Here is a 13372-nt window from a genome sequence, read left to right as displayed (position 1 = left end):
ATTCCAATATAATGTCTTCTGGATCATCGCTTAGGATACTAAAATTATATGATATTTTCAACTGTAAGATGATATTTTAATTTTCCATATTTACTAGATTCAAAACTGTCCACCGTAAGAGTTAGTGTTCTGGAAAAATTCTAGCACTGCCTGTTCTAAACCTGAGTAATATATTTTTAGCCAGGTCCCCCAAAAAAAATATTTTTTTTCACTAATAACTAAATCACCTGTACATATTTACACGAAAAATTAATAGTACCTACTCAATAATTTGCGATTATTACACAATATTGCCTTCTGATAACTAGATGATGTTAGTAGAAATTACAGTAAAACTCTAATTATCAGAACAACTATCTGGATCATCACATTTAGAGGTTAATCAGGAGGCAGAGCATTTCCTAACTCCTACTGAAATGTTCAAGTAGATATTAAACCAGAGAAGAGGATTGTTAGAAATACAAGAGAAAAAAGATTATTAACAACATGAAAATAATTTTTAAATATAGCAAATGCCAAGAAAAAACAAATTTAAATGAATCCATAGTTCAGAGAATGAAATAGGGTGAATTTTAGGTATGGAAAATGGTTTTTTATTATTTACAGTAAAATCTGGATCTATTGAAAAAGTCAAATACATAAGTTGTAGAAAATTTAAAGGTCTACAACTCTTCTACGTAATTGAACTTTTGCAGTTTTCAATGCAACATTTCGAATATTTCATCTGGAAAATTTCAATTATCTTATAGTAGATAATACAACAAAAAAATATCACTGTTGATTAAAAAAAATTATTTTCAACACACAAGTTTCAGATAGAAGTCAAAAAGGTAAGTTTCCACTAATTATCGTGAAAACACAAAATGCTTCTGTGAGAAGAAATCATAAAACGGGAAAACAAATTTTTCCAATTTTTATTGTAAAATTTTGGGTTATGAGGAAAAATGCTTTAAACAAAAGTTGTATATCTTTATATTTCCTATAACTTTTCAAGGTCTAGTTTCACAACTTTAATTAATTTTTATCGTAATGGGCACACTAATTTATTTCCTATACAACTATTTTATTGTTGTTATTAATTTTTTCTTCTTCAAAAATTATTGACATTGTCCTATATGGGTTGATCCTCCATACAAGCTTTACAATAATAAAATGATTCAAATAGTACATTACATTCACTCGAATCATTTTTGGGTGTTTTCTCTCTGAAATAAGCCTCCTTTTGTCAAAATCCAATCATTCGCATATTTGATTAGCCGGACTAGAAGTGATACCATTGATTCAGAGTGCTATTGTTTCATATCTAATGAATATCCAGCAACTTCTTATTTCATAGAAATGGGTAATCAATTTATTCAATGAATGAGTAGTTCAACACCAAGTGATTGGTCAGTTCATTACACTTTATTTATTAGAGCTTTCTGAACTTAGTATTCCAAATTGCACACTACTTTTGATAAGGCATCAAAAAATATGTAAACATAATTTTTCAGACATTCACCTCATGATAATTTGATTATCCAAAGAAACAGTCAAAATGAACATACATAGGATGGTCAATTAGGAAACATTAATGAGTTTGTTTTCAAAATAAATCAGGAAATGAATCATAACAGATGAGGACTATATTTTCAATAAATGAGATAAGATATTAAGTATTTCATGCCTTCTAAGAAAAAAAGTAACAACTACAGTAACTGAAAATATTGAACTTACAATTGTAGCCATCAGTGCATGATTCAAATCACTTTCTCAGTTTCGATATATTAAGGATTGAGGTAATTCTTGCCCGAAATAAAAATGACAAAACCGAAGTTGTGTTTTGAACCTCTTATTTTAAGGTTCCCCGCGACACATATGATGCAAAGTATGTAGGTACTAATTCAAAGAAAATAAGCTGACACATTCATTTCCATTTTTGACATTTCACTGCACTTACTTTCAGCACTTGTAACTTCAATCAATAACATTATTTTAGACTAATCGACCTGCAAAATATGTAGGCAATTTTTTCAATGATTTCTAGAATGGAAAGCTTATAAATTTTCTAGTATATTACCGAACTTTATCTTATTTAAATGTTTCCAAAAAATAGGAATCAAACTCGAATCCAATTATGAAAAAAAAATCTCACTTTGTCATGGTCAATACTGGATACAGGAGGTCATAAAGTTCGATGAACGAACGATTCAATTGAGCTTGCATTTGGTAAAATAAATACATTATGATGCTTGCATTTGGTAAAATAAATACATTATGATAGTTTTGCGGAGAAAACTACTGAAAATTTGACAAAAAATTTTTTTGTTTTCCTGGGTGTATTTTTATCAACCCTCTAAGAATATGGGGTAAAAATTCACTACTAGTTTTATCCAAATAAGGAAATGTCTCGAGTTTGGCACAGACATTGATGATCCATAATTTGGAAAACGGCATCAGCTATGGAAGGAGATGAGTAACACTTTCACTGATTCTTTTTAGGAGTTGGTCCTGATCCATATGATGAACCTTTCTTGATTTCGGACATTCCAATTGTTTTTTTCAATAGCAGGAAAACTACAAATGAACACAAAAATTTATATTGAAATTTATAGTTTTATAATGTCTAGCTTTGGCATATCTGGAAGTACAAAGTACATACCCAGAAAATGGTATTTTGTCAAAACATCTCGTTAATTATGAAGGTTTGATATACTTACATGCTCCAACAATCCCAGCACCAATGGAAAAGTATAATAATTCTCCACTAAACAACATCTTCACAAGATAATAACATATGGGTACTGAAGTAGCGAACTGCCAGAATATCACATTTAGTAAAGGGTAAATGCGGCGTTCCAGTTCGAATGGTTCTACTCGTTTGACGCCAGATGTGGAAAAAAAGTCTCCAGTTTCGATGAAACTAGCTTTCATTTTGTCCTAAAAAAAATTGAAATATCTTTTTACCAATCTTAACTTTTTTTGTTGATCTTTTTTTTCTATATAAACTTGAAACATTCATTCATGGAAGGCTGTGTAATGATACTAATACTTCGATAAGGTTGATAAAGTTAGAGCAGCCTTTTTGGGGTTGAGTCTAAGAACATTTCAGTGGAGGTCTTTTCTCTAAATGAAATGGAATCCGCCCTTTTCTCCTGTTCATTAGCTTATGGTAACAAATATGAAGTGCATAATTTATGTGAGAAATAAAGGCGATTATTATTGTTATTATTATTTTTTATCGACATTTTAGTAGTATTTATTTATTTAGATTACCCTAATGTACAAAAGTTCAATAAAAATATAATGTAAGTGAGTGTAAGTAAAAAGTAATAATAAATTAAAAATAATATATAGTTATTTTAAACAGTCAACATGATAACATCAATGATTTATTAAAGTTGAATAATCAAAAATAAGAAGTATATGGATATCACAAAAAATAAATAAAACTAATTAGTATAGATACCAATGCACTCATACACATATATTAAAATTTATTATCTTCTTTGATATGCTGCAATAACGCTTGCTTGAAAGTGTGAACATTTTTGTTGTTTCTCCAAGAACCAGGCAGTTTGTTAAATTCAGTGGAGTCCTCTGAAAACCAGACTTTTCATTGCTGACCTTGAGTTTGTTCTAGATACATGGAAGCTTATATTGGTTCTACTGTCATATTGGTGGACTTCATTGTTAACTTTAATTTAATTAATAAAATACCTAGGTTAAATCCCCATTATTATTTTGAATATAAAAACCATACTTAGAAAATAAGATCTGTTTGAGATTGATAACCACTGAAGAGAATAGAGCAATAGGGGTAAGTCGATTGCACCTCAGAATTATACTCATACCTCTGTTTTGCAGTTCTTGTAGTTGACCTAACTTATTTTGATTCAGAAGATACAATTATGTAGCACAGAAGTCAAAATGTGGCTGAATTATATAGTTGTATAATTCAGCCACCCTTGAAAAAAATAATATTTTTTAAATAATTTTTATAATTTAATTAGCATGACTATTAAGTGTCGGTGTTCTATCAATCATGAAACCCAGATATTTCATCTAGGTAACAATTTCAAGATATTCATTTCTAATTTTGATACTTGTGGTGCACTGTTTGGAACCTTTGGTGTAGTAATGAATATTACTGGAGTTTTATCCCAACACCAAACCGTTATTTTCAACACCTCAACACGTGTTTCAATCACCAAGTGATCATCTTCAAGAGGAAGATTAAACTAAATATACATACAATGTTATCCTTATTTACATCATATATACCTCTGCTAGGTACCTGCGTCTTAATTGTCTTGAATTAATTTTACAATGTTGCCTTATCTACTAGCCCTAAATTAATTTCACAATGTGGCCTTAAGTAATATTCAGGTAAGTCTGATAATTAAAATATTATTTCAACAAGTTGTATAGTATACTATTAGGTATTGGTCCACTATCGTTATTCATAATATTATTATTTTTATTTATTTCTACACTCTCATAGGCATCTAGATGCCTGCTGTTGTTAACTTGTCTAACTAATCTTAATGAACTGAAGTATATGGAATGGTTTTGTTGCAAAATATGATGGCGACTGCTGATTTTTCTGGTCTTCCACATTTTAAGTGTTCCTTATATCTAATTTCAATAGATCGTCACGATGGAATTGGCGGATACTTGATGAAAATTCATAACTAACGTATTAAAAAAAAAACTGTTTGGTGAAAATCCCACAATAAAGTGTTTTTGAATACGTTTAATAGATCTTTAAGTCTGTTCATACTATTTTGCATCGCAGTCCTTACATTTAATTTTGTAAATTCCAGACTCTTCCGAATTCTCGACTTTGTCCCTTGGATTTCCTAAAAGGCTCTGTAGTGTATGACTTGTTTTAAATATCACCTTCATACCTAGTTCCTTGAAAATCTTTCCAAAGTTCTTGTATTGGTGGTATGGAATTGAGATATATTTATCTTGGTTTTCGTCATTTCTAAAAGTTGTTCATTCTTAAACTAAACTTTTTTTTCCTCATATCATCTACGAGGGGTATTGTTAAATGCTGTAGCCATCTCTAGTGAATCAGTAACAATATAAAGGAATAGAAAATCTATATTAAAACTAATACACTTTATTGTATGATTTTTACTATAAAGGGTTTTACAAAAACCGCGAAAAGTGTTTCACTATACAATGTCTTTCTTGAGCGTAAAATATTATTTTACGACAGTGAAAGGAGGTGGCTCAGCTCATGCTCAGGAGGTGAAAAAAATATTTTAATGAAGTTTTGGGAAATGTCAGGATTTAAAAGAAACTTAAATGTTTCCATATCTCTCTGAGATTATTTCTATTTGAATTAATATATTTGTCATAATACACAATTTTCTTCTTTTTCATTAAGTTAACATATCGATTTCTAACTGACTTATAATTCCGCCACAGTTCTTCATTCTCTTCAGTTTTACAATATCTGAAATTTCGATATGCCCTATCTTTAATAATAATGATATTACTTTGTGGTGCAAGTTCATTGACTATCATTTTGGTTTTACCAATTATATCATGCAGAACAGAATCAACATCAACACAGTCTAAATTCCAGCACTGTTTTATCAACTTTAAGTTGATCTTATGAAATGTTTCATTTGATATGTTTCTAATAATTATAATTTTATCTTCCATATTAATGCAATATTTGAAACAGTTAACTGCTATTATAGAGTGGTCTGTTATTTTTGGTAATTCCAATACATTTGCATCTATACTATCACAGTTAGTTATTACATGATCATATCACATATTTGAACTAACCTTTTGTACAAACAAGTCTCTCAAAAACTTTTCCCGATCTTCATCGCTTTGAGGTAAATCTTCCATTGGTATTCTTCTCAAAGAGAAATGGGCCTCCAAAGGTTTGCCAAATAACATACTGGTAATTGTTGGTGCATTTGGATCACTTTCTTTGAATGCCAGCTCAATGTCATAAATCGCAGGAACTTTACCTTAAAAGGATATTCAATATATAATTTTATTTAACTGAAAATCCTCCTTCAAATAATTTTTTTCACAAACAATAAGATACTGTTTGATGTTTGGAATTTCATTAACAAAAAATAATAATGAATAACCAAATTCAATTTATTTTCTATACTAATATAAATGTGAAAGTTTGTGAGGAGGGACATATGTATGAATGTATGTATATTAATTTGTGGCTCTTTCATGCCTAAACGACTCAACGGATTTAGATGAAACTTTACATAAATACAGATTGTACATCAGAATATGTTTAGGCTACAATTTACAAAGGTTTTGTGTAATTTTGGTCATAATATAACGATAAGTATTAAGTAAGCCGGAAAAATTCTTGCTCTCTGAGAGCCATCTTGGCGTGCACTGCCTATACCGTAATATAGATAAACTTTGTCTTTTGCACTAAGTAATTTGGACGAATCGTTTAAAAGTTATCACAATAACGCAACGCAGTAAGCCATTACGCGTCTCGTCTTTCATAATACGACGGGGGACGATGCGCGGGGGTAGAGGGGCGGTCTAAGCCGTGAAGCGCCATCGCCGAAGACGCTACCCGAACGCAGACAGACGCGTGAGGGCAGACGTCGCTGACGGTTGTGTTAGTTTTACGAATATTTTATTAGGTGATATAATTTGATTCTCGAAGCTATTCATTACTTAGTGCAGTTGGCATATTTTTTTAGTTACTGTATTTTCAAAGTAAAAATATAAATAACTAGCTATTGCCCCCTCTTATATTGACGTACAGCCGAATCAATAAAACCTAGAATCTTGAAATATGCAGGTAGGTTCTTTGCATAGCGTAAATAAGCTTCAAGAAAGGGAATCAGGAATTCCCACTCCCAAGCAGGAAATATAGGGGTTTAAAGATTGTATTGAATTTCGTCAGTTTTGAAATTGGAAACCTGATATTTTGGGTTGATAATAAATATTGTAACTATTTCTTTAAAATGGTCTGTCACAAAACTTAATGTGACAAACCAAATTCTACGCGGGCGAAGCTGCGGGCGACAACTAGTATCATCTATTAGTATATCATATTTGAAAAACTCTGAAGGGGCGGGCACTCAATGAACTGAATATTTTTTTTTAAATTGAATCCCACTAAATTCAGGCAAATACCAAAATTGAAAATCCTGCTAAGATATTGGCTCACCTATCATTGATGGTAAACTAGCAACGAAACCCTTTGTGCGAGGAAGGAGATGATATTTTAACTGGGGAAGGTTTTGTTTTTTGGCAAATTCGATAGCTGCTTCGTGTTTTTTCTTGGTAAATCTTGTACCTTCAGGAAAAAGCAAGAGCTGAAATACAAAAATTTAATATGGATTAAGACTTTTACCTTTTAACATAAGCGATATTCTATCAAGAATAAGTAAATTTAAAATTGAAGATTGTCACTACTTAATATCCAGAAAATCTCAAAATATGTTTTAAATATGTACCTGTGTAAATATTTTTTAATGTACTCATTTAATCAATCAGCATAAAATGAAATCAGTAGAAGATAGTATAAAGTTCAAAACAAACTTCACTATCTTAGTTATGGTGACTAATGTTTTTTGGCTTACATTGTTGAATCATAATTGAACTTTGTAGTAACTTTAGCAAAATCTAACTTCTTTTTCTGACACAATAAAATTTGACGAATCTAATCAAGTGAGGAATCATACTTTTTTTTACCTGTCACATGCAAAGATAGCCTTTATAAGGAACCTTGCAAAAATTTCTGTCAGGAAATTCAATATCCGTCACAATATAAGTCACTGAAGCAGTAGCTTCAGTGCCATTTGCTAACTCATACTGTATTAGATAGCTGGAAGAGACTTAGATTTCGATAAATTGATGGATGTAGCCGTTACTACGTGGTAGAAGATCATCATGGAAAATGAGAAATAAAACTTCCTATGTTGTTTACCACTTGTATTTGTAACTAACGTTACTGCAGTTTCGTCATATAAGGACATTTTCAAACGTATACAATAGACAGAAGTCGAAACTTGTGCGAGCTAAGGATTAACGAGGTCTTACCTTTTAACGTGTGATTCCTAACACGGATTGGACGATAGCAAGTGAAAATCGATCGTTTAGACTAGGGCTTGAACCACCGACCAACACGGCAGTCAGTTCAAGTGAGTGAACAAAGCACCCATGTCGAACCGCCTGGCTACCGACCGACATATATACTACTATAAACCATGTTTCTACCGAGAAATAATATATAGCAAGAAAAATATAAAAAGGCCTCCTAGTTGAGAGTGTAAAAAGGGAATGTGAATCTTGCGGATAAGTCTAACATTCTTTCAATGATTGAAATAACAAATAAAAATTTGCTCTACCACTTGAAATTCAAAGTTCATAATAATTATTAGATATATTGACCAAAATTTCCGAATCATACTGTTCTTGCCTCTCCTGATTCTATATTTTTTTAAATATTAACAATAATTATATTGGCACATCAACACATAATACAGAATTAAAATATTTCTCTTATATTCGTCCTCACTAGCCAATCGTTGTGCTCAATTTTGATTTCATATGCCACTGAAAAAAATAAGTTTTTCAATAGAGAATTGCAATTCAATTCAATTCAAAATGTACTTTATTGTCAAAGAAAAAAAAAATCTTATTGACAAAGCATAAATAAATAAAATAAATCAGTCAATTTACAGTAAATAATTTGAAGTAAAAATGGAACAATGGATGACCTATTCATTTTGTAGAAATTCATATTGATTATAGGATAAAGATAATAACTTTTGTCTAAATTCTACTAAGCTGAATAATAAACTTAGTAAACATTAGGTAAAAGTTATTTTCTTTATCCTATATTCAATTGCAATTATTCATTAAATATTATAGTTTGAAAATATCTAAACAAAATGATTTATACTTAGTTTGAAAAATATGAGAATTATTGTGACATTGACTCAAATTAATGGAATAAACAAACTGATTACTACAACACTGATAAGCACTGGAATGTCATTAACCAATTGTTGTTCTATAAAAGGTTTTCCATAATGAAAATCCTCCCAGAATATTTATTTTTTGATGAAGGATAGAAAGTCATCCTTCATTAAATAATAGAGGATAATTGCCATAGACGATGGCCACAGAATAAGCAAGATATGCATGACAAGTTTTTAGATGCCTTCAAAAGTTTTGAAATCGAAAAATATGGAATAAAAAATATGAACAGTGATAAAGGGTCCCATTACTAATAGCTTATAGTTTGCACTAGTACAAAAATAGGTTAAATATTCAGTACCAGTCAGGTAAATACTAGGAAATTATTAATCGACCCTCATTATGCAAGATAATGATACCATTACCATAAGGAGTAGTTTTAGTCATCTCCTGATGATGCCTTCAAGAGACAGCATTTTCGTTCCGGTTAGGAAAAGGTGTTTCCAATAGATTTAAAGCTTATATAAAAAATATACAAATATTCATTTTATCTATAGGTAAAATTTATAAATAGGGCCATTTACTTGATAATCATATGGTTTAAATTGCGCGATAGCCAAACTTTCTACTTCTGCCTGCGCTAATGCGGCTTTGTTACAACACCGTAGCAAACTAACCTTCAGTTGTTTGGATACTGAATATATGAAACTATTCACTACCTATTGCTGCATATGTAGTAAATATCCATAACAGAACTTTTCCTAAACTGAAATGGGTATATTTTAAGGAAAAAATAATTTTTGGGAAAGAAAGGCTTTGGCTTTCTATTTCTTCATCTTTATACAAAAAAAGTGGGAATCTTCCAAAGGAAGGAAGAGAGCAATTACTTTCATAATGGGAAAAAACCATCTCGAAACAACTACTTTCATATAAACATTGAATTTCATGAAAGAAAAAATACGTTTGAAAAAATTACTTTTATATGAACATTGAATTATTCAGTTTTCACTCCAAACAGTCGTTATGGAATTGAATCAGATATCATTCACAGAATTGCTACACAATCTATCTGAGAGGTAAAATTTCACTTACATGGAACACTGTCATCCTCATTAGCATATATCCAATGTTTCGGAATAAGACATTTGCCTTATTGCCTCTTCAACACCTTAAAATTATGACTTAATGTCACGAATGAGTTAAATCAGGAGAGATTGATTTTTGGGAAAGAAAAGTTTTGGCTTTCTACTTCTCCATTTGTTTTTATGAAGTAGAAGTAGAAAGCCAAAAACCTTTCCCAACATTTTTGTCTTATGAATCATAGTGCTGATAATGTCATAAATCAATTCATAAGCATGTACATGGCTACATTCAGTCATGGCTACAGCAGTCAATTTTGAAAAATCAGACACTCACATGAGCTGTTATTTCTTTTTTTGTACAACAGATATCTAAACATTAACATTTAAATATAACTTTGTTTACAAGCCAAGACATTTTTACTAGACTGTTATCAAAAAATATAAATATATAAATGTATGTAATAGAGAGATTACTAGTTATTTATTCTGAATAACAAACAAAAACAAAGATTCCCCTTTCAGATTGGCCATATGGTTATTCAGAATATTCCAACAATCATGTGATGAATTGAAGATTTTATATATATATATATATATATATATATATATATATATATATATATATATATATATATATATATTTATTTATTTACGGGTGAACCCCAATATTACTATTACTGCAAGGATTTTGAACCATTCATATAAATCCCCAAATGTTATGCTATCTATTTTTTTTATAATTATAGGTCAAATTTATTTCATTAACACAATATATTATCTGAAATTTTTCATTAATTTTAGTAGGAGGCAATGAGTCAATGTCCCTAAAATAGGGCTGAGATTTTTGCTTTATTATGTAACATTAATAAAACTAATAGCATAAGCCTATAAGACAAACACTGGTTTCATTAGTCATAGATTCAAAATCATACAAGTGAAATCAATGAAGTTAGGTATATTTGACAAAAAATGTTATCAAATATTGATAAGAGATTGAATGACTGATTTCAATAATAATAACTGTTTCATGGATTGAAAAACTACAATTCATTTCTGAATACATCATTGAAAATAGAAATGTCATAAAGTATGAAGACAATGACAGTACAGAGTTTTGGGTTACTTTGAACATTATATAATATAGATCATTCAAATACCACCGCCTGTGCATTTGACCTTGAGACTTTGTACTCAGTTTGCTCTTAGGTCAAAGTTTAATTTTTTCTCTGAAAACCTGCGGGCATGGGTTTTGTAATATTGTTCAAAGTTCATTAATATATTAATATAAATAAATATACCTTCGACTTATTCACTTAGTGCTTCCTTAGCAATAATTAGAATGGATCATCTTACTTTACTATATAAATGAATATCACAACATTGTTAACCATTTGTTCATTAATGATTAAATATGTTTGTTAAGTTTAGGAATTGAAAATATATTCTACTAGCAAATAGCTACTTCAGATTCAACAATTTTTCATCTTTCAAGAAGAAGAATGATGCGACTGTGTTTTAGTTTTTTATTAATGAACATCTGGAGATCAGTTTGTTGTATCGAACTTTCAACACTCTGCTTTTTATAGTAAAAAATGTATGATCCAAAAATACAAATTGAAATTTATTAAATTCAAATGTCACTTACCCATATGGGATCAGGATGCTCAGCTAATTCAGTAATCTGTCTATTAATAATTTCCTTATCCTTGTCAAAATTTCTTTCTAGAAAAACAAAGTCGGAACATTTCCATCCCCAGCCTAACACTGGAATATACTGAATAATTTTTTTGGCATAAGCTTTACAATTCTGAAACAAATATTAGATTCAATTGATAAAGAATAGCATTTTATTTGGTTACTGAAAATATCCCTTCAAAGTGTAGTGATAAAAATTTAATAGTGAATTATTACACAACAGTTTCGATACAAATGCGGGATTAAAGTAGCAACTTTCAGTGCATAGAAATATATACAAGGTTCAATGTCTCTGCTATCCCCCAAATGTGAAGTATTAGCTATGTACGGAACCGTTTTGTATTGGTCTGATTATTAATTAAAAACAATCATAAGTATTCTATTTTGTTGATCCTAAATCACAGGGCTTAATTTCCCAACTTACACCCAGGACACCAATTCTTTCTGCCATCATCCAACCTATTAACCAATCCACCTCATATGTATGGTTCATGATACAGTAGGCATGCTCCTTCCCATAATACTTATTGAATTCTTCTTTGTCAATATAGAAAAATATCTTCGTTTCTGACCACCAATCTCCCACAAAGACCAATTCTAAAAAAAAATATTGATCTGAATAACATAGCGTAAAAGTGTTAGTATTACTTACGAGAGTAGATTGTCCAACACAGGTACCAATTTATTTTTCTGTAAATTGTTTTGCTGAATGGGCGAATGGTTAAATAAAGTAAACATTGTGCCACATTAACTATAACACCTGAAGTAAAAAAAGTTATTGAAATGCACAGGTGAATGAGTCTGGACTGTTTCAAAAAGTACAGTTTTGAGAAATCCATTTTCCGCTTAGCTTATACAACTAGAACAGAAATATATACATTGAAACAAAGTATCTATCCATACATATTATTAAGTTATTTCGAGTTTGTATACAATTATCAATAAAACTAACCTTGATATTTCACTGATGTTTACACAGCAAAGTTGAGGAGAATACTGCGAACAGCGAACACAAACATCGATAGGATTTGATTCAAGTATCAATCAAGGTATCAATATTAATACCCTACACAATGATTTTTAACTTTATTACGTCACATCTTTCATTCAAAATGTAAATATTATTTAAAATGTCAGGATGACAAATGACTTGTATCTTTGGGGTTTACATCTGAGTCATTTCTCCCGATCCTTTTCTAGGAGAGCGTTGCCGACAAACTTACGTCATTTTAGCAAAGCTAATATTTTGACAATAATATTCAGCCAAAAATGTGTGCATACTTGTTAGCCCAATAGCGATCACTTTCACAAATCATATAAAACTATTTTAGACATCCTGCCTTAATTACACCTCGAGTGTCAACATCCTGACGGCATGCTACTCTTATTAATAAACGATACACTCTCCTTAGAATATACCTAATACATTTTTGTGGAATGATCGACAATACATTAGGTGTATTATTACATTTGGGAATTAAAAACGTCGTGACGATCGGCCTTTGAAAATAGATTACGTGATAACATTATGAAGGACCCCGTTTCAAAGCTAGAATTAACGGTTCTAATAATTGAGTAATTGATCCGGTGTTAGCGGCTAGAGAAAATCTGAAAAATAATTATTGTTGCTTTAAGATATTCATTCGTATGGATGTGTTATTTTGAAAAAGATG

General features: G+C 30.4%; 1 protein-coding gene across 1 annotated transcript; it reads right to left on the bottom strand.

Moving 5' to 3' along the window:
- Positions 1 to 954: 954 nt before the first annotated feature.
- On the bottom strand, positions 955 to 12820 carry LOC111507015 (1-acyl-sn-glycerol-3-phosphate acyltransferase gamma). Its single transcript, XM_023162237.2, has 8 exons — positions 12652 to 12820; positions 12352 to 12558; positions 12124 to 12296; positions 11650 to 11811; positions 7166 to 7313; positions 5788 to 5978; positions 2700 to 2919; positions 955 to 2556 (listed from the first exon to the last, which is right to left on the bottom strand). Exons 2-8 carry the CDS (start codon positions 12536 to 12538, stop codon positions 2465 to 2467), a joined length of 1173 nt encoding a protein of 390 aa, XP_023018005.1. The 5' UTR covers positions 12539 to 12558; positions 12652 to 12820; the 3' UTR covers positions 955 to 2464.
- Positions 12821 to 13372: the final 552 nt, after the last annotated feature.

The sequence above is a fragment of the Leptinotarsa decemlineata genome, unplaced genomic scaffold (assembly GCF_025532065.1).
Source record: "Leptinotarsa decemlineata unplaced genomic scaffold, Ldec_3_MD MMD2_tig00000505_RagTag_RagTag, whole genome shotgun sequence".
Lineage (NCBI taxonomy): Eukaryota > Metazoa > Arthropoda > Insecta > Coleoptera > Chrysomelidae > Leptinotarsa > Leptinotarsa decemlineata.
This window is presented reverse-complemented; position numbering and strand designations above follow the sequence as displayed.